Source organism: Gopherus evgoodei, chromosome 7, assembly GCF_007399415.2.
Source record: "Gopherus evgoodei ecotype Sinaloan lineage chromosome 7, rGopEvg1_v1.p, whole genome shotgun sequence".
In the NCBI taxonomy this organism is placed as follows: Eukaryota; Metazoa; Chordata; order Testudines; family Testudinidae; genus Gopherus; species Gopherus evgoodei.
This window is the reverse complement of record NC_044328.1, coordinates 108,957,549-108,984,467: the sequence shown is the minus strand read 5'-3', so window position 1 is coordinate 108,984,467 and position 26,919 is coordinate 108,957,549. Positions and strand designations below refer to the sequence as shown.

The 26,919-nt window shown below is 53.2% G+C and overlaps 1 protein-coding gene across 5 annotated transcripts in view; it reads right to left on the bottom strand.

Moving 5' to 3' along the window:
• Window positions 1–26,919, bottom strand: part of PLXNA1 (plexin A1) — a 401,191-nt gene that overhangs the window by 44,542 nt on the left and 329,730 nt on the right. For all 5 annotated transcript variants that reach the window (XM_030568426.1, XM_030568425.1, XM_030568430.1 and 2 more), the window contains 8 exons: window positions 26,580–26,716; window positions 25,444–25,611; window positions 23,939–24,032; window positions 22,760–22,999; window positions 21,696–21,839; window positions 18,583–18,817; window positions 16,319–16,461; window positions 5,061–5,317 (listed from right to left, as the gene is read on the bottom strand). In XM_030568426.1, coding sequence (XP_030424286.1) covers window positions 5,061–5,317; window positions 16,319–16,461; window positions 18,583–18,817; window positions 21,696–21,839; window positions 22,760–22,999; window positions 23,939–24,032; window positions 25,444–25,611; window positions 26,580–26,716 — 1,418 coding nt within the window. The remainder of the gene's footprint in view (window positions 1–5,060; window positions 5,318–16,318; window positions 16,462–18,582; window positions 18,818–21,695; window positions 21,840–22,759; window positions 23,000–23,938; window positions 24,033–25,443; window positions 25,612–26,579; window positions 26,717–26,919) is intronic.

The window sequence follows — 26,919 nt, the reverse complement described above, 5'->3', positions numbered from 1 at the left end:
CCCCTGCTCCCTTCTGGTGGCAGGCTAATACCATGTCCTCTGGGCCACCCCCACTCTCCTCAAAGGCTCACACCAAGTCCAGGAAGAAGGTTCTGTGGCTGTCCTTGACTCCACAGGTCTCTTATCCTGGAGCCCTCAGGTGCTGCGGTGCTGGGGAGAGGACAGCATGGCAGGGGAAAGGTGAGCTCTAGGAAGAGGAAGAAAGGGGGGGCAGGTGCTGCGGTGCTGGGGAGAGGACAGCGTGGCAGGGGAAAGGCGAGCTCTAGGAAGAGGAAGAAAGGGGGGGCAGGTGCTGCGGTGCTGGGGAGAGGACAGCGTGGCAGGGGAAAGGCGAGCTCTAGGAAGAGGAAGAAAGGGGGGGCAGGTGCTGCGGTGCTGGGGAGAGGGCAGCGTGGCAGGAGAAAGGCGAGCTCTAGGAAGAGGAAGGAAGCAGGGAGGGGCCAGGTGCTGCGGTGCTGAGGAGAGGACAGCGTGGCGGGGGAAAGGCGAGCTCTAGGAAGAGGAAGGAAGCAGGGAGAGGACAGCGTGGCAGGGGAAAGGCAAGCTCTAGGAAGAGGAAGGAAGCAGGGAGAGGACAGCGTGGCGGGGGAAAGGCGAGCTCTAGGAAGAGGAAGGAAGCAGGGAGAGGACAGCGTGGCAGGGGAAAGGCGAGCTCTAGGAAGAGGAAGGAAGCAGGGAGAGGACAACGTGGCAGGGGAAAGGCGAGCTCTAGGAAGAGGAAGGAAGCAGGGAGAGGACAGCGTGGCGGGGGAAAGGCGAGCTCTAGGAAGAGGAAGGAAGCAGGGAGAGGACAACGTGGCAGGGGAAAGGCGAGCTCTAGGAAGAGGAAGGAAGCAGGGAGAGGACAACGTGGCAGGGGAAAGGCGAGCTCTAGGAAGAGGAAGGAAGCAGGGAGGGGCCAGGTGCTGCGGTGCTGAGGAGAGGACAGCGTGGCGGGGGAAAGGCGAGCTCTAGGAAGAGGAAAGAAGCAGGGAGAGGACAGCGTGGCAGGGGAAAGGCGAGCTCTAGGAAGAGGAAGGAAGCAGGGAGAGGACAACGTGGCAGGGGAAAGGCGAGCTCTAGGAAGAGGAAGGAAGTGGGGAGGGCAGGTGCTGCGGTGCTGGGGAGAGGACAGCGTAGCAGGGGAAAGGCGAGCTCTAGGAAGAGGAAGGAAGCAGGGAGAGGACAACGTGGCAGGGGAAAGGCGAGCTCTAGGAAGAGGAAGGAAGCAGGGAGAGGACAACGTGGCAGGGGAAAGGCGAGCTCTAGGAAGAGGAAGGAAGCAGGGAGAGGACAGCGTGGCGGGGGAAAGGCGAGCTCTAGGAAGAGGAAGGAAGTGGGGAGAGGACAACGTGGCAGGGGAAAGGCGAGCTCTAGGAAGAGGAAGGAAGCAGGGAGAGGACAACGTGGCAGGGGAAAGGAGCTCTAGGAAGAGGAAGGAAGCAGGGAGAGGACAACGTGGCAGGGGAAAGGCGAGCTCTAGGAAGAGGAAGGAAGCAGGAAGAGGACAACGTGGCAGGGTAAAGGCGAGCTCTAGGAAGAGGAAGGAAGTGGGGAGGGCAGGTGCTGCGGTGCTGGGAAGAGGACAGCGTGGCAGGGGAAAGGCGAGCTCTAGGAAGAGGAAGGAAGTGGGGGGGCAGGTGCTGCGGTGCTGGGGACAGGACAGCGTGGCAGGGGGACGGCGAGCTCTAGGAAGAGGAAGGAAGCAGGGAGAGGACAGCGTGGCAGGGGAAAGGCGAGCTCTAGGAAGAGGAAGGAAGTGGGGGGGCAGGTGCTGCGGTGCTGGGGACAGGACAGCGTGGCAGGGGAACGGCGAGCTCTAGGAAGAGGAAGGAAGCAGGGAGAGGACAGCGTGGCAGGGGAAAGGCGAGCTCTAGGAAGAGGAAGGAAGCAGGGAGAGGACAGCGTGGCAGGGGAAAGGTGAGCTCTAGGAAGAGGAAGGAAGTGGGGGGGCAGGTGCTGCGGTGCTGGGGAGAGGACAGCGTGGCAGGGGAAAGGCGAGCTCTAGGAAGAGGAAGGAAGCAGGGAGAGGACAGCGTGGCAGGGGAAAGGCGAGCTCTAGGAAGAGGAAGGAAGCAGGGAGAGGACAACGTGGCAGGGGAAAGGCGAGCTCTAGGAAGAGGAAGGAAGCAGGGAGAGGACAGCGTGGCAGGGGAACGGCGAGCTCTAGGAAGAGGAAGGAAGTGGGGGGGCAGGTGCTGCGGTGCTGGGGAGAGGACAGCGTGGCAGGGGAAAGGGGAGCTCTAGGAAGAGGAAGGAAGTGGGGGGGCAGGTGCTGCGGTGCTGGGGAGAGGACAGCGTGGCAGGGGAAAGGTGAGCTCTAGGAAGAGGAAGGAAGTGGGGGGGCAGGTGCTGCGGTGCTGGGGAGAGGACAGCGTGGCAGGGGAAAGGTGAGCTCTAGAACGAGGAAGGAAGCAGGGAGGGGCAGGTGCTGTGATGGTGTCGTTTATTAATTGGTTTTGTTCTGCACTTGGTGTATCTTTCAATATTCATCGGCCCGTGAGAGGAGAGCTCAGCTCTGTCATTAAGTATTGATGGGGCAGAGCAGACTCATGGTGGAGCTGGAAGGCTGCCGCCTGCTCGCACTCCCTTCCTTCGCCTGTCTCTGCCCCCAGCCAGACAAGCTGCTTGTGAAAATCCACTTGACTTGCATAACCCAGCAGCTTGCCTGGTCATGTGGACAAGCCCTGAAGAGGCAAGGGGGATGGTTTGCTGCCCAAGGAGACATAGGAAGGGACCAGCACATATGTTTGGTGGCAACCAACCAGGGAGTCAGCTACAGAAGCCATTGAGGTGAGGTAAAATGCGGCTGAGAGTCTCACAAGTGGGGAGATGCTGACTGCCTACGTAAAGGCCAGGAGCACCAGGTTGCTGGAAGGGGTGCTGGAAGGTGGTCCGGGGCACTGGAACGCCAGTGAGAATAGTGAAGACCAGAAGGAGTGCTGGAACGCCAGCAGGAATGGCAGGGGCACGAGATGCTGGCTGTGGCACTGGAATGCCGGCAGGAATGGCAGGGTGCCGGAGGGAGCACTGAGATGCCAGCAGGAATGGCAGGGTGCTGGAGGGAGCGCCGGAACGCTGGCAGGAATGGCAGGGTGCTGGAGGGAGCACTGAGATGCCGGCAGGAATGGCAGGGTGCCGGAGGAAGCGCCGGAACGCCGACAGGAATGGCAGGGTGCCGGAGGGAGCACTGGGATGCCAGCAGGAATGGCAGGGTGCCGGAGGAAGCACCGGAACGCCGGCAGGAATGCCAGGGTGCTGGAGGGAGCACTGGGATGCCAGCAGGATGGAGCTGGGAGCATCACTGCAGTGGTAGCAGCAGCCTGTGCTAGCTCACCATAGGTCTCCAACTCTACATAGCATCCCCAATGATGTGGAGTTCCCGTTCTCCAAGCAGCTGTTAGCCATGGATCAATTTGCCTTTAGTGCATGACGCCAACACCTCCCCCACTCATTCGACATCTTCTCACATAAGTCAAATGAGAAGCCCCAGAGTTAGCATTGGGGAAAGCATGGATGTGTTTTCCCTCCCTCATGCTAGCCAGGCACTGGGAGCCTCCTGGAGACAGAGAGCTCAGGGCTCTGGCAGGGGAGGAAGCTCCATTCCTCACTCAACAGTGACTCCCCTCCATTTCCAAAAGCAGCAGCAATAATAGGCTTCCAGTTGAGTCCTGCCCAGTTCAGTCACCTCAGCTGACGGACAGTCAGCACCGAGACCCCAGCGGGGACAAGGAGGAGATGTCCCCCAGCCTCATGGCTCCCAGCCTCCATGCCAGGCGCACACCAATAGAAGGGAAGGCAGATAGGAAAGCACACACATCCCAGCCGGGCTCGCTGCTGCACCCAGGGCAGTCAGGGTCACAGATAACTCACACAGCCACAGATGGGTGGCACAGCACGCTGCTGAAAAACTAGGTGGGAACCAACAAGTTACAGGTCCAATGTGTTGGTACTGCCAGTGGCTCCTGCCACTGCAGCCTGCTGGTAACGTACATATGGCAGGGGCCCTGCGCCAGGACCAATACAACACAGCACCCGTCCAATGGCAGACCTGGAGGGAATCCTGGCTAACCTCGAGCCGAGGAACCCACAGGTGCTGGACACCTGATATTGGCCAATTTGGGAAGCCTGCAAAGGCAGCACAGAAGGATGGGCATGTCTGGCCTCTCCCTACACCTCAAAGCAGCCAAAGCCAGGATGAGGTGAGGAGGAAATCCACAGGCAAAGGTCTCATAGGGAAGTCTGAATTACTGCACTAGGGACCCAGCAGGGAAAAACACGTTGTCAAGGGAGTAGAAGAAATTGAGGGTTTCATTTCCAAGGAACAGCCTGGTATGCTGAGAAAGCTCCATCTCCAGCACTGAAGGGTTCGATCTGACATCAAAGAACTGCAGAAAGCAACTGCTCCCAAATAGCTTCTAAATCCTTGGCTTAAAAACAAACCTGTAGTGTTCTCTAGGCACTGAAATAAAGCATGACTTCCGAGCACCCGACTATCCGTAACTCAGGGAGCCTTTCCCAAGGTCCCACACCCGTCTCACGCAGGGAAATCTTTCTGAGTGAATCTCTCACACAACCAAGGAAATGCTTTACCAAGGGTCATATCCATTGGATGCTGCCACCACTGCCACCAACTCAGCTGATGGAGAAGACACCTCACATCACAAAAGGGGGGCACAGTGCACTTTCAATACATGCACAGGCATAGACAGGGGTGAGGAGGCAGGAGCAGGGCAGCAGCTCACGTGCCAAACTGCTGTGCTCTCTGGAGTTTGACCACAAGGAACCACAGAACCACAGTCTAGAGCAGTGGACAGAACACCTCTGCTTTCACACTGCAGAACAAGATGCTCTGATACAACACCATGGTCAATGGCATCAGCACTGATGCTGCCCCCTCGCTGAGAAGTGTCTGTGGCGGGTGAGCAGGAATCACCACCAGAGGCACAGACACAGTGGGACTTTCATGGAGCGTCGTGCACCAGCGATGAAGACCATGGTGCACTTTTTGTACTGACAGCACAGGGTGGGGAGGCTCCATCAGAGTCCATGCCAAGCATGTATTTTAGACAGACACTCACCTCCGCAAAAGCAGCTTGGGATGGTTCTTACTCTCCAGGTTCTTCTCAATCAGGTCTGAGAGGAGCTGCTTCAGCACGCCGGTGGCATACTCCATCTCCCCCTGCAGCGCTGTCATGATCAGGGAAGCCACGTTGCCCCGGTCCCGCATGGAGAAGCTGCGTTGCGCCTCCAAGGTGCGGATGAAGGTCAGCAGGAAATGTTTCTTGTTCAAGAGCTGCCCAAAGAGGCTCAAGGACTTCTCCACATTCGCCTGGACCTGAGGGGACAAAACAATCACCCTGAGTCAGACTTGGGGAGCAGACATGCTGGAGAAGGAAGGGGGACTGCACCTTGTTAGTGTCCTGAACTTACTCTCCTTCCCATCCTGTGCCTTAGCAATGCAGAGAGCTCAGAGAAGCACATCTGACTTCATGGGCACTACCAGGCAGGCTGCATGGCAGAGGCACAGCAACAGGGGATCAAGGAATATAGGAATCGTCATACCAGGTATAGCCAGTTGCCTATCTAGCTAGCACCCTGACTCTAGCAGTGGCCAGTACTGGATACTTCAGAGGAAGGGGAAAGAACCCCCCTAGTGAACAATTCTGGACTACCCTGTGGCGAACAGAGGACAGGTAAACAGAAGGCATTTGCCTGAGAGTTTGCTTGGGGGGAGTTCCCAAAGAGGGGTTTTTTTTTTTGCCTTTCAGGCTTCTGTGAGCAGTAAATACAACATCTGAAGAGGCTCTTAGAAGGAAGACATTATGGATAGTGAGTGATCAGCTGTTCTGACCTGCACAGGATGTGCCATGTTTGTCTTTCTCCCAGAGGATAGAAGCAACTTCGTCTGTAGGAAGTGCAAGCTGGTCTCCATATTGGAGGAAAAGGTTAAAGGATGAGAGATCCAAGTATCAACCCTGTGCTGCATCAGAGAAAAGGAAGATTTTCTGGACAGAAATCAGCATTTGGTACTGCAGCACAGCATGCTGAAAAATCTGCGAGGGTAGGGCAGAACGCGGAAGAAAATTGGCAGCATGTGATCTCCAGAAGAAGAAAGAGGAGAACCCATGTATGCCCAGTGCAGATAGAGGTAAGAAACCATTTTCAGGCTCTCTGCACAGGTACTCTGGTGGATAATGGTTTGGAAGAGTCATCTGACAGACGGCATCAGAAGGAGACCCCATTGACTGGAAGGCATGGGATGCATTGTCCTAGGAATGGGAGTTCCATGACCGCCACTCCCAAGAGAAGGAGACAGGTGGTGGTGGTCAGGGACTCCCTCCTAAGGGGGAAGGAGTCATCCATCTGCTGTCCAGACTGGGAAACTCGAGAAGCGTGCTGCTTGCCTGGAGCTATTGTTCAGGATGTGATGGAATGTTTGCTGACCAAGCCCTCAGACCACTACCGCTTCCTACTTCTCCATGTGGGCACCAATGATACTGCCAAGAATGACCTTGAACAGGTCACTGCAGACTATGTGGCTCTGGGAAGAAGGATAAAGGAGTTTGAGGTGCAAGTCGTGTTCTTGTCCATCCTCCCTGTTGAAGGAAAAGGCCCAGGTAGGGACCATCGAATTGTGGAGGTAAATGCGTGGTTATGCAGGTGGTGTCAGAGAGGTGGCTTTGGATTCTCTGACCATGGGATGTTGTTCTAGGAAGAAGGATTGCTAGGAAGAGATGGAATCCACCCAATAAAAAAAGGGAAGAGCATTTTCGCAGGCAGGTTTGCTAACATAGTGAGAAGGGCTTTAAACTAGGTTCACAAGGGGATGGTGACCTAAGCCCTGAGGGGAAGTGGGATACCGGGAAGAAACACAAGGAAGACGATGTAACAGGGAAGGCCTCCTGATTCATACTGAAAAAAGTAGAGCAATCAGCTAGTTATCTTAGGTGCCTGTACACGAACATAGGAAGCCTGGGAAACAAGCAGGAAGAATTGGAAGACCTGGTACAATCAAGGAACTATGATGTGACTGGAATAACAGAGACTTGGTGGGGTAACTCACATGACTGGAGCATTGTGACGGATGAGTATAAACTGTTCAGGAAGGACAGGTGCGGGAGAAAAGGTGGAGGAGTTGCACTGTATGTAAGGGAGCAGTAAGATTGCTCAGAGCCGCAGTATGAAACTGGAGAAAAGCCTGTTGAGAGTCTTTGGGTTAAGTTTAGAGGAGAGAGCAACAAGGGTGATGTCATGGTGGGCATCTGCTGCAGACCACCAAACCAGGAGGATGAGGTAGACAAGCTGTCTTCGGACAACTAACAGAAGTTTCCAAATCACAGGCCCTGGTTCTCATGGGGGACTTCAATCACCCTGACATCTGCTGGGACAGCAATACAGCAGTGCACAGACAATCCAGGAAGTTTTTGTAGACTGTTGGGAACAACTTCCTGGTGCAAGTGCTGGAGGAACCAACTAGGGGCCGTGCTCCTCTTGACCTGCTGCTCACATACAGGGAAGAATTGTTTGGGGAAGTAGAAGTGGGTGGCAACCTGGGCAGCAATGACCATGAGATGGTCAAGTTCAGGATCCTAATAAAAGGAAGGAGGGCAGCAGAATCTTCTATGATTCTATTGGCAAGTGTCTTCCAAACCCCATCAGTCAGTGGTTGGCATATGCCAGAAAGCATGAAGGTTATAGTCCTTTTAAGCAAAATGCAACTGTATCTAATATAAGCAAGGGTGTTTTCTCTATCAACAGGCATGTTTCATCTTTTCTTATTCCTGCTGAGCTTTTGTCCTCAAAGATACTTTGTGGCAATGAGTTCCACAGATCAAATATGCATTGTGTCAAAAAGGATTTCCTTTTGTCAGTTTTCAGTTGGCTGCCTTGCTAGTTGACTTGTTGCCCTATCTAAGCACTACAGTAACACAAATTAATAATAATAACAATAATGACAATAAAGAGGAGCCTGATTTCCGTTCTCTCTACCATTGCATCCTCTCTTATTATCTCATGTCTAAACTCAGCCTTTTAAATTTTTCCTTACAGGGAAGTCTCCCCAGGCCTCCAACTCTATCAGCCATCTTCTTCCGCTTTTATTTCTACTAGCTGGGAACTCAGAACTGCCCTTTTGTGTGTCACCCCTTTGCTATTATCTGGGCACAGTTTTCCTCATGTAATTCCACATAGCTACCTGGCTATGCATGGCACATACTGTTCATGTGCTGGTGACAGTGCCTCTGGGCATGGTGCAGGTTAATACAAACTGAGCATGCCATACAGCCTTCACGGCACAGCAGACAGCTCCCTTAGATTAAATTACCTCCGATATCCCCTTTGTATGAACAGCCTGAGACACCATCCCTCTAGACTGATACCCCTCACCTCTCCAAGCCATCACTTGGTGCTGCCAGGCTCCAGACAGAGTACATCCAGCCTCCAATGAGGGCTTGAGGGAGGGTGGGGTTTGCAAGAGCGAAAACGAAAGAGTTAAAAAACACAAGGAACCTAGAAGATCCTCCCCAGCTGTTGCTCAAGGTAAGAAGAGGGGAAGTGCTATCGAACAACACCGGACAGCCTTGCCCCTACATTCACTATGCCCCTGGGAGCCAAAATGTCCTTGCAGAGGTCACTGCTGGGAACCTGTTTCTTCGACACATGCTCTGTATTAGTGACTGGCCACAGGCCACCTCTCTGCCCACAGTGCAGTAAGGCTGTTTGAGCAACAGCGAAGCACTGCCTGAGTGGAGAACAAGAGCCTATCTGCAAAGAGATGCCTTCAGGGCAGTTGTGATGGCTAGATTAGAATAGAATGTCCACAGACTCATTCTCCCTCTCCAGCATGCAGCCTTACCTTCCCCTCTCTGAGACTTCGGGGGATTGGCACTTTTTTACACGTTGGCAACATGCATTTGTCAGGCTAACAATGTCACTGAATTTATGTGAGCGAGGGCACACGTGCGCACACACACACACACACACACTCACAGTCTAACTTCCAATCTCCTATCCAATGGGAAGTTGAATTCACATTGTACCCAGCAAAGACCTCGAACCAGCTCTTTGGACATTCCGCAACATAAGAAAACATCTCCCCCTTTTCTACCTTTCCAAATAAAAGAACTGCCAAAATACTGAGCTCGCTAAAGGACATAAGTGTCCAAGCTTTTCTGGCTAGATCTCAGCACAAGAAGCCCAAAATACTTCCTGTATCCTCGAGATTCATGTTACGTTTCAGGGCATGCTTGGTTCTGTACAGCAGTCAGCCATGCATGTGCCTGGGCAGGAAACCCAGGGAGGGAAAGAAGGGGAAGCTGGCTGACTGAGGAGATGGGGTATGGAGACTTCTACCTCCACCTCTCCAGTACCAACCCAGTTTTGGTCAGCAGTGAATGACAGTCGTTACTAGAGATGGATGAAATATTTCACACTCAAAGTCTTCCCATTGGAAAACATGGTTTCATCAAAGTAAAGTATTTTCCGTAGGAAAATGTCAATGTTAATGAATTTTTTCCCCATTTTCCAATCAGGGGAATCAAAATGAAAATGTCGTTTCAAGCCAACGTTTGAAACCAAAGAACATTTTTCATTTCAAAATGTCAGCTCGAAATGAAAAATGGAGCTTTGACGCCTCCCATTATTTTGCTGAGATTGAAACTTTTTGGCATTTTTCATTCTGTGAAATTTCCCAATGTTTCAACTTAATGTTCCACAGCAGAAACAAATTCTAAACTCTGGGCATTTCCCACAGGACAAACCTCCCCTTTCTCTCATCACCAGCGGGTGGCTGTTGGATAGTTTGGGTGACCACAGGTTTGTGCGTCACAGCCCAGGTGTCCATCTCACACCCCAAACCACACAACAGCTGGTACTCACTGGCCTCTTGTTGGCAATCTCAGCATAATGGCCAAACTATGAATGGGTGATGGACAGGGCAGAGGTGAGGAACAACCCTGGTGCTGTATCTGCCCTGCAGAGAGAGAGAGAGACTCTCTGCACATCTCTACTTAGATGGCCCCCTTGCTGTAGTATCTGAGCACTTCCCAACCCTCACAAAGTCAGGCAGTACTCTTATCCCCATCTTATATATATATATATATATACACACACACACACACAGAGATCTCATAGAACTGGGAGGGAATCTGAAAGGTCATCAAGTCCAGCCCCCTACCTTCACTAGCAGGATCAAGTACTGCCCCAGAAGAGCCTATCTGCAAAGAGATGCTTTCAGGGCAGTTGTGATGGCTAGATCCCTAAGTATCTCCCTCAAGGGCTGAACTCACAACCCTGGGTTTAACAGGCCAATGCTCAAACCACTGAGCTATCCCTCCGGTTCCAGCTGGGGGAATCTTCCAGCGGGGGAACTGAGGCCTGGAGAGAATAAGGGCATGTCTATACAAGCACTTACTGTTGTGCAAGCTGGGTTGTAAAGCTCCAGCCTGTCGTGCTAACCGTCTGCCTGGACTCAGCTGACGTGCACGAGGAGCTCCCTAGTGCGCACTGACAGGTGGTTTGAAACAGTGGTGTGCACCCACCCTTCGTGACTTGCTCGTGGTCACGCAAGAAGTCTGTGGAAGAGCAAGGAACTGAACGCAGGTCTCTCAAGTCCTAGGCTAGCACTCCGGTACTTTCGGCTAGTGCTAAAGTCACTCTGGCAGCGAAGCCCTTGAAAGGAAGGGTGAGAAAGAGGGAGGGATTCTTCGGGGAGAGGGTGGGCAGGTGGCACAGCTGCCTTCAGCATTCAACTCTCCCCCAGGGGGTTTGATATGGGTCTGAGCATGGAGAGCCGGCTGCCTGCCACATTTCTGACACACTGACTGATTTCAAATGGGCGCAGGCTACAATTTCAAAATAAACATCGTCCTCTGCTTGGCTGGGAGATGCAGGGATTAGATGGCACGATCCTATTGGAGCCGTGTTCCCAGTTGGTGGAGCAGCCAAAGCTTGATAAGCGGGGAAATTGGTCCTGTCCAGCCCCAGCGATCTTATCAGTGTCTTGCGCAGGGGATGGAAGAGGACAGCGGGGGAGAGCGCAAAGCATCTGTCACACACGGTGTCACCGAGCACGCCCTCAATGAGCCCACTTCCCCGCTCTGCAGCAGCTTTGTGTCTAACTCACTGATCATTAGCAGAAGTAAATGAACAATAAAGAATTAAATATTTAACAGGATTAAATTCAAACAAAGCAAAGGAAAAAAACAAAACCCACACAAACCCAAAGCAAAAGGGAGCTGTTAATGACGGCTCTAAGACTTAGCTTCGAATTAGGGTGTGTGGGGAAGAGCTCCTTCCCCGTCACTTGTAACAGCTAGCGTTACACTCATTTTGATTAAGGGGACAAATAAACGCAAACCTGATTAAATTATATGAAGCTTACACAACTGTATTTGCTTTATTTAATCTGTTTTTTTTTCCTCCCTTGAAACTTTTAACACTTCACTTCCCAACCAAGCCCACATACTCTCTCTAGCATTTGGAGTGCAGTATGTTTAAAATCACAGTAATTGGAGTTGGAAAAGACCAGTGCAGAATTATCCCCTGCAGTTACTTCTCCAGGGCTTTGTCATGTCTGGATTTCAATGAGGTTTCCATCCCTTCCCTTTGGAAAGGATTCCACTGTCTAGCAGGTCTCCTCGCTAGGAAAGGTTTCCTGATATTCTGCCTAAATTGTCAGTGATTCAATTTCATCCCTTCTCTCCTAGCAGTAAGTTCTATCCCCAGTCACCCAACTTGGCCCTTTAACTTTTGCGCGCGCACACACACACACACACACACACACACACACACACACACACACACACACACACACACACACACACACACACACACACACACACACAGGCTAACTGAGGAAGTGATAGCAGACAGTGTGTGGTCACCGCAGACCAACTGCCAAAAGCGAGGCTGAGATGGGCCAGAACATACCCTAGGAATTCTAGGCAGGGGGAGGAGGTAGAGTCAAATCCTTGCATCTGAATTTGCCCTCACAGTTTGGATCCAAACCCAGAAGGGGCCTGTTTTCTGGTTCCAGCTCGGCTGTGAGAAAATTTTAAGCTGGCAAAACTCTCCCAACAGCAGCTGACCTGACATCCAACTGCACGGAGCCAAAATCTCAGGGGGATTTGGAACTGTGAGATCCAAACCCCAGCCTAAGCCTAAATCCAGACCCAGACCCAAGCCTCACCTCTTAGGCCCAGCTCTAGTCTGGAAGTTTTGCCCAGCGAGCTAAGTTCGCTGGGGCTACCTAAACAGACAGGAAAGCAGGAAGCTGGTCGGTAGCACTGAGAGTACAACAGAAACATCAGCTGCATTCTCACTTCTGTCACAGCTGGGGCATCATGGCTGAGCAATGGGACTTCAGATACGTCCCCTCCTCCCCGTTCAGGGGCTGAGCTTGAAACAGAGAAAGTGAGAAGGCGGAGCCTAGAACCGCTCTGTCATGCTGGGCAAAGAGGAGTGCCATTGGGTAGGGCAATTTTCACAAGCAGCTCATACCCACCCCCCCCAACAGCCCGAGAGCTATCGCTGGGTTAACCCCGCGACTATGAGTACAGGTCCTTGTGAAGAAAATCCATCTTCTCCAGATCTCCCCAGCTCCTCCTGCCCTGCTCTGTCCCCACACCTCTCTCTCATGCACAGAGGGAAGGGCAGCACTGTCTATGGCTGCGGAGCCAGACATGGGTTTTTCTATTTAACCTGAGTTGACAAATAATACTTCTCCTCTGCAAGAGGCAAATAGTGAGAGGCAGAGCCCAAGATTCCCACTGTGTGCCCCCGAGTTACTCAGCCAGCCCACGTGTGGCTCCCGTCACTAGCTAAGGCTGCCAAAGCCACGGGAAGACTCCACCAGTAAAGGGTCTGCCCTGCTCATTAGCTCACACCCAACACACAGGAGTTCATTCATCTACCTAGTACTTAGATACTCATCACCATAGCCTCTGAGCACCCACCTTCCCTTTATCCTCACCATACCCTGCTGTCAGCCAGGCACTGCATCCAGGTGTCCCAAGTCCAAGCTGCAGGCTCCTATCCCCTAACCCATTCTGCCTGTGAGGGGGACTCGCTCCCTTCTCTCACGACTGTCAACTGTCATCTACAGGGGCGTCTGGGTTGGGGGAACATTCATGCCTGTGTCAGATCCAGGGGAGCAGAAGGGGATAATGGAATGGGCCCGGTGAGCTTGGGAATAGAGAGCCAGCAGAGGCAGCAAGATAGTTATGAAGAGGCAGCCCCCTCATAGCTCTTAGTAGCAGGTTTATTCGCCAAGAATTAGCCCCTCCCCACCGAAGGCCCAAGCTGACTAAAGCCCTGGTTACAATGGAAAATGAGAAAGGGTTAGGGTCTCTCTGGCCTCTTCATCTTGTGCTGTGAAGCACAGGGGGGAAAGACACCTTTGTGCTGTGTGGTAACAGTACAGTGCCCTACAGCCAGGCCAGGACTGTCTGAGCCTCCTGCAAGCCTGGGGGAAGGTAGATCCATGAACACTGGGACTCTGTGGTGAAAGCCAGGACAAGTGCTCCCCACCCCCCACAACGCTGGGGGTAGGGACTAAAGGGAGCACGGGAGATAGAACTACAACCCACCCCACTGAGAGAGCCAGATAACAGTAGCAGCAGCCATCTGGGTTACAATGAATGCATATGCATTTGCAGTTGTAAGGGGCTGATTCCCTGTAATTAATAACTCTGCATCCTGCACCAGGGCCGATTACTTCTCCTAAACATGTTCTGAAGTCTATGTCAACATTAATTACTGTGTCCGGTCAGCAGCGAGGGGAAGCTAAGGTCACCCCACACCACTCCAATCAAGAGCAACGTTGGTACTGAGGAAAACCAGAAGCCAATTTATGTGCACTTGCATGCACTAAATTAAGCAGACATTGTGAGGCTGGGAGGGAAGGAGGAGCTGGTTTGGGGAGCAGGGGGAAATGGGACAAGATGCTCTTCTGCAGGGAGGAGCCATGGAGCTGGGAAGGTGGATGATGTCGGACAAGTCTGCTGGAAATGAGCAGCGGGTCATGCATCAAACAAACCCAATTGAATAAATCAAGTGCAACAGAAAATGACAGCGGCAATGATATTAATACAAATATTGATATTAATGTCAGTGAGTGTGGTAGCCATGCAGTGGCCTCCCTGTGCTCACGTTGACCTGCACGTGGCAAGATGCATCACAGAGGGACAAGCTGGTGTCCAAGACCATGTGCTCAGGAGCTGTGGAGAAGGGGCAGCATAAATGCAGCCATGCTTGTCTTAGACTAGGAAGTGAAGCCCCCGCAGATATGCAGAGACCCGTCTTGATCATGCTGGTGGTCTCCAGGTCCCAGTTAAAAGGAAGGGCAGGTGTAGTCTGCTCCACCTAATGCAGATGAGGTGTGGCCCAGGCTCTTGCCCAGCTGCCAACGTAGGCCTAGCTAGGTGAAACTTGGTCAGTGCAGCCGCAGAAGAATAAAGTGGGGTGTGGAAGGTGGCAATGCAGGTCTGTGGCAGGGAATGAAAGAGCAACACTTCCCAGAGGGGAAGCGGGTGGCAAGCACACAGCCCTAGGAGTGCTATAGCTAGGCCGCAGGGTCACCATCCTGGAGACAAGGTGAGGGATAAGATGGGGACAACAGTGATGGAAGCAGCTGCTGGTTGGGTGATCTGTGGTCCCCCAGAAGGACGGGAACAGGTTGAGCCCATGCTTCAGTGTCTGGGAGAAGCCGCTGGTCTCTATGGCTGCAATGACCTTCTCACTGCAGGACAGAACAATACCAGCAGCACAAGGGTTAGAGTCTCGGAATCACCAGCAAGAGAGATGAGCCAGGCCTAGTCAGCAGCACCAGCCCCACTCCCTGAGACCAACACTGGATGCTTCTCTACTGTGTGTTTCCTAGTACATTGTCCACTCAGAGTTTCCACTGTGCCAAGCCAGGAGACTTCTGACATTTCCTCAGGAGACTATTCCACAGGCCAGCAGATCCAGCGATCAGAAAAACACTCCTGCACTTTTCTTACCCAACGTCATCCCATTACACCTCATTATACTCCCTCCCCTAAACTGCCCCAGACAGCTCCTCTGCTTCCCTGAGGTTTCCCCTTCACCTGTCTCTAGATGGGTCCACCCTCCCTCCTCCTGTCGCCATTCAGCCTCGCTATACACTTAACTCTTCCAAACTTTCCCCTTTCTGTTGCTCTTCCCTGAATTCCCTCCAATTTGTCAACATCTATCTGGTACCACGGGGACCGAGAATTGTACTGACTGCCCCAGGCACTGTCTCCCTGGAGCCGCACAGACAGGGACCGGCTCCTCTGGACTCTGGGGATGAGACAGGAACATAAGAATTGCCTGATTGGATCAGGCTGGTGGCCCACCTCCAACAAAAGCTAGTACCAGATGCTTTAGAACAAGGTGAAGAAACACTATGATGGACATTTGTGGAATAACCTGACTACAGAGGAAGTTCCTTTTTAACTCTTGTCACTTAACACTATACTCCATCTGTTCTCAGTGGGGGCTGAGTGCTTTTGAAATCTGGCCCTTAGCACCTAGCTAATTGCCCTGAAGCTTGGGGGTTTATATCCCTTATAAAGACATTTTGTTCCTCTCTAACATACCTATAGATCTTCTCATTATCTGTAGAAATAGCTAATCCTACTTTGAATCCTGCTAATTGTTGGCCTCAGTGACATCTGTGCCAATGAGCTCTGCAGGTTAATGATACACTGTGTTAAAAAATACACAGCCCAAGATTACATTGGGTTCCTCTGCTATGCTGCACTGCAGTCCTGTAAGCTCTCATCCCTCGGTTAAGGAGTCACAGGGCACCATAGCAGAACAAACCTCTCTATCCAAGAGAGGAAACCCCAGTGTCACCCAGCTTTACCATGGGGGTCCTGGAGGACCAAGAGGGAGGTTTCAGAACATTGTACATACAATCTCCTCAGTCGCTTCTGGCTGGAAAACCCAGATGTTACAAATCCAGACCCCAAGAGCTCAGGCAGAGGACACTGCATGGACAGGTTGCCATGAAGAATGCTCCTCCGTGGTCTGTAAAGAACATGGACTTTTGCCAGAATAGAGTCTCTGCCCACTGCAGTATGTTGCAATCTCCTTGGATGGGTGGCCAGAGTCATTCCTGAGCCAGTCATCTCTCCCCATCCATTGCTGAGCCCTGACCTGTGAGTTCCCATCATTCACTGAAACTTCCAAGACTTCCTCACTAAAAATGAAGGTAGAAGGTGCAACGGTGAACCCTGCAGCAGACGGGCATGGAGAGCAGCTCCCAGAGGCAGGTGTCCCCAGGGTGAAGCATCAGAGAGACAGACAGACACACATACACACATTACCACACCTCCATCTCCTTCAGCACAGGATGGTCTTCTATCCCGGGGAAGAGGACCCTCATGGCGTAGGTGCGATAGTCCAGGAAGGGGATGCCAGCCCCGTCTAAGTCGTTCGTCAGCTCGTGGATGTCTGTCTGCAGTTCAGCAAAGGCTGAGATGGAAAGAGCAGAGTTATGTTAGGGGACTATGGGCCTGCAGGAGGTCAATAGGTGAGGTCAGGTTGGGCCCTAGAGCTACCACACTGGTGCCAGCAAAATACAAGAGCCCCACAGATCTAGAATAGTGGGGGCTGCCCTCTGTCCCTAGCACTGGTAATTGGATGGGCTCAAGGCAATTTACAGACATCAGTTAGCTCAGTCTCACACCACCCTGTCAGGAGGGGCTGTGCCCTTATCTCCATTTTACACATGGCAAAGCAGAAGCACAGAGAGGGGACATGACCTCCCCGGGGTCACACAGCAAATCGGTGGCAGAGCCGGGAATAGAACCCGAGAGTCCTGAAGCCTCAGCCTGTCAGCTCTAACTCCCTTTCTATGTGCACATATGTAAGAAACCTGTAGGCGGCTGTGAATGACAGGGCAGAGATGCTGGGCGAGAGAGAGGTTTAAACCACAAGAATGTTCTCATTTCATTCTGACCTAAATAACATTAGAGAGAAAAGCCCAACACAAACCCAGCACCCTGGGGTAAGAACAGGCACAGCCTGAGCTTGTGCTAGACAGAGGGGGGGAAATGGTGTCCTGTGCCTTTAATGGTACCCATGGGGGAAGGCTTTGGGGATGGAGGGGAATCTCTAGTACTGTATAAGGGAAAGAGAAAAAAACACAGAGAAATCAAATTAACAGCACTTTAAAGGGAACTGGAAGCTAGGCAGAGGGTTGCAGGCTTGTCAGCCTGATGAGAAAAAACAAACGTCAGCTTGAAAGGCTCGCTATCTTATCTGTAACTAGAGGGACTAGAAAAAAGAAAAGGCAGGGAAGAGATTGCGCCTTTTAATTAAAAGCAGATCCTTTTATCTGCCAGCTGTGGAAGAGGAGACGAGATCCCCTCCACCCTCCCCTCTCTCTGTCACTATTGCCATCTACATGGATTTTTAGGGTTTTTTTCTTTTTTATTATCTCATTTTAGGTGCCCGCTTCTCCCCCAGCCTCTGGGCTGGCTGAAGTTGGCAGGGTCACGGCCCCAGGCACTGGCTTGTGGCGATAATGGGCAATTAGGTTTTATCGGTAGGATCATAAGAGGCATTCTGTCCAATTTCGCAGCATCCCTCTGTCACATAATGAGAGACACAAGGCCCTTTTCAGGCAGGTTCCTCTACCCTCTTTTGTCCTCTTTTACACTTTAAAAACATAAAATCCTTAACCGAAAAAATAAATCCTACTCAAAATAAGTTAAGTTCCCCCCCAACAAAGTCACTTTGCCTGCTCGGATCTCCAGTCCCAAAGGTGGCTTAGAGCAGGGGAAGGTCCCTGTAGATCAGGAGCATGAGACCTACAGCACTGGGACGAGAGGGCAGATTTCCCAGGCTGTTCTGACATGGTGCTTGCAGAGCAGGAGACTGGCGGATATGAAAGAGAAGGGAGCACATAGGAAACACCTGTCCAGCAAAGACCCTTGTGCCATAAGACCAGGATGGTGCATTGCAACATACTGTGCTGTCACTGTGGTGAGACCATACTCATAGACTCATAGACTCTAGGACTGGAAGGGACCTCGAGAGGTCATCGAGTCCAGTCCCCTGCCCTCATGGCAGGACCAAATACTGTCTAGACCATCCCTAATAGACATCAGCCCTTTGTCATATACGGGTGGGTTCCTTGTCCCACGCTGGGACCAGATGTTGTTAACGGACACATCAAAAGCTAAAACAAGCTGTGGCACTCAGGATAGGGACCTGCTGCCTGCAAATGCACACGCAGCACCCTATGGGAATGCAGAAGCAACAAGGGAAAGGACCTGACAACGCTGGAGAGGATGGGGGCTTTCATGGGAGTCTCTATAGAAATGAGCCTGCCAGTCTCTCTGACTGCATGTGAACATCAATACCCTGAACATCTGACCTGGGAATCTTGGCTGAGCGATCATGGATGTCCATGGTACTGCTACCTCCTTCACCAAACAGTAGGGTGTGAACAGAGTGTCTTGGAGCAAACACAAGAGGAGAAACCAACAACCCAGAGGGGGCAGAGCTGGCAAGGCAGGTGAAGGGGCTGAGAGGTGGGGACAGGCTGAAGCTGGGAAGCCGTGGGGAGAGAAGCAGAGATTGACTCACCCTCCTTGCACTCCAAGGCCACACGGGACTCCAGGTTGTCCATCTGCAGCTGCAGGCGTTTCAGGGTGCGGTCGGCATCCCGGGACTTGCGCTTGTAGGCGATGAGGACGATGATGATGATGAGCAAGAGGAGGCCGCCTCCGCCACCGATCCCGATGATGGCAGGCAGTGTCAGTAGGCTGTCTGAATAGATCTGCAACGTCCCCGGGGAGAACTCAAACCCTCCAGCCTTGATCTGAGCCGCATGGGAGGGAAAGGGCTTCACGTTAGTGCTAAGGGCTGGCGAGTGGCTCGCCTCCCTGTTGAGAGGGCTCTGTGCCTCCTTCTTCCACCCACCTGCCACCCTACAGGCTGGGGGATGCTATACAAAGAGAGAACTGCAGAGCCCCCGGCCGACTCTCATATGCCCCAAAACACATCTGGGGACAGGAGCGTTTGGCAGCTGAGTGAGTCGGGGAGACTTCCCATTGGCATGGGGAAAAGGTAAAGAGTGGGGGGGTGGGTCAAGGCACCTCTCCTAACTGAAGCAGGTTGTGATCAGAAGGGTTTTTCCAGCTGGAAAGGGGCAGGGAGGGCCTTTCACCACCACTGGAGCTCATCAGACCCCCATGACATCCCCAGGAGCCAACTAGGGAAATGTGGTCTAGGTGAAATGACTGTCAGGGGGGTGGACAATGGAGGTTGGAAAATCATAGAGTAGTTATCAGTGGTTCACTGCCACTGGGAGGGCTATCTAGTGGGGGCGGCAGGAGTCTGTCCTGGGTCCGGAACTGTTCCATATTTTCATTAATGACTTGGACAATGACCAGTGAAGAAAGGTTAAAAAAACTGGGCATGCTTAGTCCTGAGAAAAGCAGACTGAAGGGGGGGACCTGATAACAGTCTTCACATATGTCAAGGGCTGTTATTCAGAGGACTGTGATCAATTGTTCTCTGTGTCCACGGAGGGTAAGACAAGAAGGAGCTTAATCTGCAGCCAGGGAGATTTATGTTGGATACTGGGGGGAAAGGTCTGACTCTAAGGGTAGTTAAGCTCTGGAATAGGCTTCCAGGGAGCCTATCCCTGTCACTGGAGGTTTTTCAGAACAGGTTGGACAAACACCTGTCGGGATGGCCAAGGTTTACTTAGTCCTGCCTCAGTGCAGTAGGCTGGACTAGATGACCACTTGAGGTTCATTCCAGCCCTACTTTCTATGATTCCCTCTTTAAAGGGGCGGGGGGGGGGAAGCGACCCTCCCTTCCCCTTTCTTGTTGGGGAGGAGGTGCATGCTGGAATGGGGTTCTCAGAAAGCAGAGACCCCCAGACCGCAGGATCTGTGTCCACACAAATGGCATATGTCCAAGGTGTGTAATAGGAAGGTCAGATCATTATCATGCCAGCCTGGGCAGAGCCCAGTGAGTAGTGAACCCTCACTTCTGAGGTTCATTGACACCAGAAGATAGTTTGGAGGAGGCCATGGGGCAGGCCGCAGAGCAGGTGCGGGGACTACAAAGCAAGGGGCTCTCCGAGTGCATGCAGAGCTTTAATGGGATGCAGAAGACATACTGGTGTGTTGTCAGCGCCTGTGAGGAGCAGGCAGCGAGTTTGATGTCTCATTCAGACAACATTACAATAACAGATGGGATGTAAAGTGAGTTCCCTGATGGATGGATGAGGAGCCTGGGGGGACCGTTGTGGGTCCCTTTCAAATACACAAGGCTGCACTGAGACCCTGAGCGCTGCTGCTGCTGAGCTACAACCTGACAAAGAATCTTACTTAAAGCTAACCCAGGAGCTGGGGGAAGTGAGGGGGAGGGAACCGCTTGACCATATGGCTCAGACTGAGTCTCCTGCGGCCAGTAGGGAAGGAATGGAGCTGGCAGATCCAGCCAGGCCCACCCAGAGTGTGGGTAACAATGGAGCGTGCTTGTGGCGGGCTGGCTGGAGCACTCAGCCCCTCTGAACAGACTACTGGGGGTGGGGGACCAGGCACCAGGGAGGCAGGCAGCCAGGGGTTTCTCCCAGCAGATCTAAGCCCCTGCATGTGCACATAATCTGGTGTTGATGAGCTCTTACCCAACAGGAACCAGTGGTCAGCTGGCGCCAGGCAGGGGGTGAAAGGGGAAGGGCCCCTGCATGCTTTCCAATGTACGCCAGAAGGGGATTAAGCCCCTCTGTCTCCAGGCACTGCCCCCTGCTCAGTAAAAGGGGAGCCTAAAGTCCCAGGCTGAACGTGAGCTACCGCTGGGCATGTGATGTCCCCAAAGTGACCATCGGTGAGCACCGTGCCAGGTCAGGTGCCTTGGGAGGCACCCAGGAACAAGGATCTTTACAGAGCCCAGTGCCCTAGCCTGCAGAGGAACAGCACACCAGCAATGCACTCAGCTTAATAGGCTACTCTATCCCTCATGGCAGCATGGGCTGAGCCAGAGGGGAGCGGCCCAGGGGAACTAGGCATGTTTAGGGTTACATCATCATCAGAAAGTTTCATTAGGTACGGCTGACCCCCCAGCGGGAGGGGATTGAGGCAGTGGGGTTTAGCAGGGTGCCATGCCAAAGGGAGTGGAAGGGGCATGGCAGGGCCCGTTCACTAAAGGAGGATGGGGTACGGCAGGGCCGCATGCAGGACAGGGCTGGAATTCAGCAGGGCCCCATGCAGGAGGGAATTGAGGGCTGGGGAATGGCAGGGTGCTATGAAGTAGGGGGTTGGGGTCCAGCATGTCAGCCCATGCCTCACCCTCCACACACACACGCACACAGTTGCTCTCAATGGCAGAGTTGTGCTTCTTGGTAACTTGGGCTGCTTTTACGACTGAATGCCACCAGGCACATTCCCAGTGCTGTGCGCAGGCTGCTGCCCAGGGGACTCCCCTTGGGTCCTGCTACAGAAAGTGCTCCCAGCTGGGGCGGGGAAATGCAGCTATCACTCAGAACTCAGGTGGGACCCAACAAGGGTTGATAAATCATATCCCAGCTCTGCTTTGGGGCTGGAGGCTCTTTGTCTGGAGGCCCCAGCCACACGAGGCTTGTTCAGCGGGAAGAACAAGTGCCCAGTGCATGGCTTGGTGCAGTCCTGGCAGCACCTGCGGGGATGCCAGGGCCCAAAAAGGCCCGTTGGGGCGGTTAGCAGTACCGTGACTTTGTGCTGTCCTGTGAGGTTTGGCGACTCGCACAAGAGCTGAGTCTCGGAGACAGTCAGGGCGCAGGGAGTGTCACCAATCAGCACCGTGTAGTTCAGCCGGGAGTTACCAGCAGCCGGCGGGAGCAGGTTCCGGCCCTTTAAGGGAAAAAGGAGTAAGATCATTAGTTCTCCCACAGCTGGATTCTCCCATTACCAAGCAAATTCTCTTCCTCAGCCTTCTAACCCCAGGGAGAGCAGGAGGCTGCAGGGATCCTTCCGCTCCGCTGTAGTCCCTGATACAGGTCCAACAAGAAGTGAAGGGGGAGTGGGAATCTGAGCCAAGGAGACACAAAGAAGATGCACCCAGAATGGGCCAAACCCCTGGGGCACGCTCCCTGATTGCAGTGCAGTTACCCCACGGATGACTTTGTCCCTGAGCTCTGAGAGGAGGGACGCCCCTCCCACCCATGGAGACACAGGGTTAACTGGGGGTGCCCTCATCTAAAACACTCCAGATCCCTTCTGTAAGGCTCTAAAGGTGCCACATACTCATCTGCCCCATGGGGATAATTAAACCAGGGCTTCGTTACCTGGGGAGCGCGACCCCACCGGTGCCAAGGGGTCCCAACCACGCTGCCCTTCCCATATCGCTGAGGGGGAGGGAGACAGTTTGGAAAAGGGAGACCCCGTGATTTCCATCTCCGTGGAACACACTCCTTTGTGTACCTCCTGCAGCAGACCCCAACTGCATCAGCCTTTACCTATAGCCAGAAAATCCCACCTGTTCTGCAGGCAGAGGGTTTGTAAGGGCACAATGGGGTTCTATGGCTCTCCCACTGCTGGGCATGGAATACCACCCCTTCCCCACTTACCTGGCCGGGAGAATCCATTTAACCCCCAAGAGACCAGCTGCCAGGTCAGCAGCTCTGACTCTGAACTGGTCCATTCCATCCCCGTTTGAGTTCTCTGACCTGCTGTACAGGCACTGCTGGCCCAGGGTGGAAAAGGAAGCCAGAGATCTGGGGCTGCAATAGGGCAGCACAGGCAATGGGGGAGAAGAGCTGTGAGGGGCTTACCTTGAGGATAAGGGGAGAGCTGGGCTTTAGCTCCAGCATGCCAGAGGGGCTGAGGGGCTCGAAGACGGGGTCCGGATAATAGACGAAGCTGGTGGTATTAACAATCAGCAGGGCCTGGACATTATCCATGACAAAGCCAATCTCATCTGGGCGGTCACCGATCTCCGGGGGGCTCCGAGACGGGTTGTCGATGGATGGAGCGTAGCACAGCATGGTGGTGTCATTGTAGACAGTACAGTTCTACAGAGGGGACAAGGCACCAAGGCTGATCAGACAGTCTCCCATCATCTCAGGCTGGGATAACATCTGATCTCACAAGCTAAGTTGACTCAAGAGTGCTCAGTCCCAGGAAGGAAGACCCCCCTGCAAGAAGTAGTTGTGCTGAATCTGTCAGGGGCACTCTTCCCTCCGAATCACCCCTGAACCTAAGAGGTGCGGTGCTGTTGGAAGCCCGTCTTGTAACGGAGACGCAAAACCAAAGTACTGAGCACTTGTGGCCATTCAAAATCCAGTGACATTTTGCACAATGGCTGGTGCTGGGCCACACCCCATCCATAATCCCACCTTCTCACTGCTCCCAAGTGAAATGGAATATAAAGTGGAGCCCTTATATCTTCCCTCACCGCTTGAGCACTGCCTGTCAGCTCCCCCCGAACTGCCAGCGGGATACCGGATTCTTCTCCACTTCCTGTCCTAGACTGTACTGTAGTGTTGCTGTGCAACACCTCATGTTCCATCCCAGAATTGGCTGCATTTCAGTGCTGGGTGAGGAGACTCCTGTGTGCATGGGGCTTGATTTTCAGAGAGTGGATGTAAGGAGAGACCCTGCCAGGGACTGGAGCTTTGCTGTCCCCCGTCGGTACCATTTCTGCTTCCAAAGCACTTTCATGAAACAGCATCCAGTTCCCCACTTCTCTCCCTCTCTCCAGATCGCTAACCCCATCCAGTCACTTTCTCCCCCACCAGTGACAGACCTGTTTTGGCCCCTCCCCAGGTAAGACCCAGCTGGCTTGGTGTCTCTCTTCTAATGACTGAGAGTGTCAAAGTCACAGGTACAAAGGGGAGGTGGCAGAACTGCTTTTCACTGGTGTCCTGCATGGAAGAAAGGAGATAGGACTCTTTGCGCTCCCTCCCCAAACCAGGCACAGGGCCTCTCCAGACAGCTGAAGATCTACTTACGTTCTCCCTCTCAGCGCTGCCGTACTTGGCACGGATCCTAGGCTCTTTGATAGTGGCCAGGTTGGTGCCTATCACAGTCAGCAACGTCCCACCACTAGGAGGCACAGAGAGAAAGGAGTCAGAGGAGGCTGTCCTGGCACAGGGCACCCAGGCACTGGTGAAGGTGGGCACATGCCATCGCTGCCTATCTTGGAACCTGTCCCAAGGGACTCGCTTGTAATACTGGAATATGGAATCGTCTCTCCCAACTCCAGTTTGGAAACATCTCAGCAACCCATCAGCATGGGCCAGGTTCTGCCATTGGGAACAATGTGCCCACCTCACTTATGGCACCACGCTGGCTTCTGTCCACGCAGCAGGAACAGCTGACTTCCACCTTCAGCCACAGCGGCAGATCGGCCAGAGGCTTCCATTTGAAACAACAACGCCCCCATGGACCATTCCCATAGCGCTTGCCCACTGCCACCTCCTGGCGAGCAGTGCACTGAGAGCATGGCACAGAACCTGGCTGCTTTGGGCAAGTTCTCTGCTGTGCCTGTCGGCTTCCTGCTGCTGGAAGGTGCTGGGTTTGCAGTCCTGGCGATTGCAGATCTCTGCAAGCTCACAGAGGAGCTACAGCAGGTTGCCATAGGGCAAGCTTCCCTCCGCCACAGACCTCTGGGATGTGTGGGGAATTCAGTCTCCAATGACCCACTCAAGCCTTGGCCACTCTGCTGAGGCAGCCACCAGGGTGCCGATTGGGGGTGGGTTCTGGAACATGTACACCTGCCTACCAAGGGGTGAGACCTTCCCACCCCATCTTAACACAGGTCCTCAAAGCGGCAGCAGCTGAGAATGTCCAGGGTACATTCCGACTGCCAACCTCCCTTGGCCATCCAGTGAGACCCAGAGGAGTTTGGAAGTCAGAAATGGAAAAGCGCACCCAGGTATGCTCTGGGGGCCAGGACAGAGCCTTTTCTGGGTCTTTGCTTTAAATGCAACAGAGCAGCAGGTCTTCCCCTCAGGCTTCTTGGGGAGCCTGCAGTTTAATCGAGTCCTTACCTTCCGCTCCAGTCAATTCAAGCCTTTTAACAGCACATATAAACCCTTCAGAAATCCCCTGGCGGAAATACTTTCATGTTATTCACTGCAGCCAAATGCCAGGCTGATAGCCCTCTCCTCTTCTGCCCCTGCCAGTCTAAGTGCTGCAATTCCAGGAGTGTGCTGAGGCCAGGTACCATGCCAGGCACCCCTGGCTACTCCTGCTTTCCTCCCAGTGCTCTGCAGTGTGTCCTGTAGCCAGCCCTCCAATGGCCTATGGTGGCAGTGCCCAGAGCCCCTGATTGGGATGGGAGCCCAGGCCTGCTAGGCGCTGTGCAGACATATCAGATGCATGATCCCTGCTCTGAAGAGCTATGTGAGGGCCTCACCTCTCACATATACTCAGCATACACTCACACCTGCTAGGGCCCATGAGTAATTCCTCCCCCGGTGAGCATGAGGATCCCTGCCCTCTGCAGATTTACCTGTTGATGCTCCACTCTGGGTCTATCTTCTGGATGGTGGGGTCCTCTGTGTAATTGTACTTCACCTCGGAGTTACTCAGCTCGGCCCGGTTGATGTTGATGAGGATGGGTGACCCGCCAGGGCTCTGGCCTGGTGGTGTCCGGCACCGGATCTCCCGAGCGTTCCTCCTGGGGACAAGGGAGAAGAGCCATCAGATATCGAGGAGGCTCTGAGCATCTCTGGCTATGGGGAGGGGCAGGACAGCATCTCACTCTGAGCTGCACACTGAGCGCCAGACTCTATTTGATGGTACCAGCCCTCGCGGGCACCCTCCACCTCCTCCTACCCGAGAGGGGGGCCCAACACTCAGTGCTAGAGGCGGGACAGAAAGCCACCAGCCCAGTTGCACAGGTGATGCAGTTGTGTTGGAGAGCATCCCCCTGTCAGTTCAAAACACAACTTCACCCGCCAGCCACGGGACCTCTGGGCTGGAAAGTTTCTGGCAATCAGAAAGGGAGCCCTGTGGGGTGTCCAGGACAGCCTCATCAATGCTCAGTTCTAGCCACGGCCTCCAGCTAGGGGATGGGGTGCACTTTGGAACCTGCTGACACCGCTCCTGGTCCCACCAGCCTTGGGCAAACCCAGCAGTGACAGCGCCCGAGCACTGCCTGCTATCTCTACCCATCTCCCCCCTCTTTCCCCGGGGAACTGCTGGTGAAATTGTCAGTTAAGAGAGAGAAAAATAAAACAAAAGGCAGAAGGAGAAGCCAGCACGACTCCCGAGCGTTCCCCATCGCGCGGCTGCTGCAAACAGCAGCGATTAGGGCTGATAACCAGTAATTACCGCAGGAAAATATTTAAAGAGCCGCTCCATTATCATCCCTAATCTAAAAATTATCCACTTCATGCCTCAGGGCTTTGTGATTTTAGAGACAAACTCCTCATTCTCTGGTCTCTTTCAGGATCCTTGGAAACAGAAAAGCCAGGATTTTGAGGGAGAAATTCCACAGGAACCTGGCAAAGGCACCTCACTCCAGTGCCCTCACTCCACCCCCAACATGGCTGTGGGTTCACTCCCCAGTCTCTCCACACAGCCCCGGGATCATACCTGACTTTCCAGCCTGCCCCAGCGATCCCCTGTCCATGGAACCCCTACCATGAAAAGATACAAGGTCGTCCCCCGATGGTCACTGTGACATCACTGCCTGCATTGAGATGGTTACCCTCAATGCTAATCCAGGTGCCCCCAGAGAGAGGACCCCAAGCCGGAGTCACACGGTGGAAAGTGGGCGTCTGTCAAAGAAAAGCAACAAATCCAGCAATTCAAGCGTGAGCAGCGAATGACAAAGTGCAGAGCCAGAAACTGCACGGGTGGACGATGGTGAAGGGGGCAGCTATTGGAGCAAGATGTGCAGGAGGTGGGAAGTAGCTGTAGGACAGCAACAATGCACTGAAGTTAAGGCTGGTGTCTAGAGGAATCTTATACCCAGCTGAAA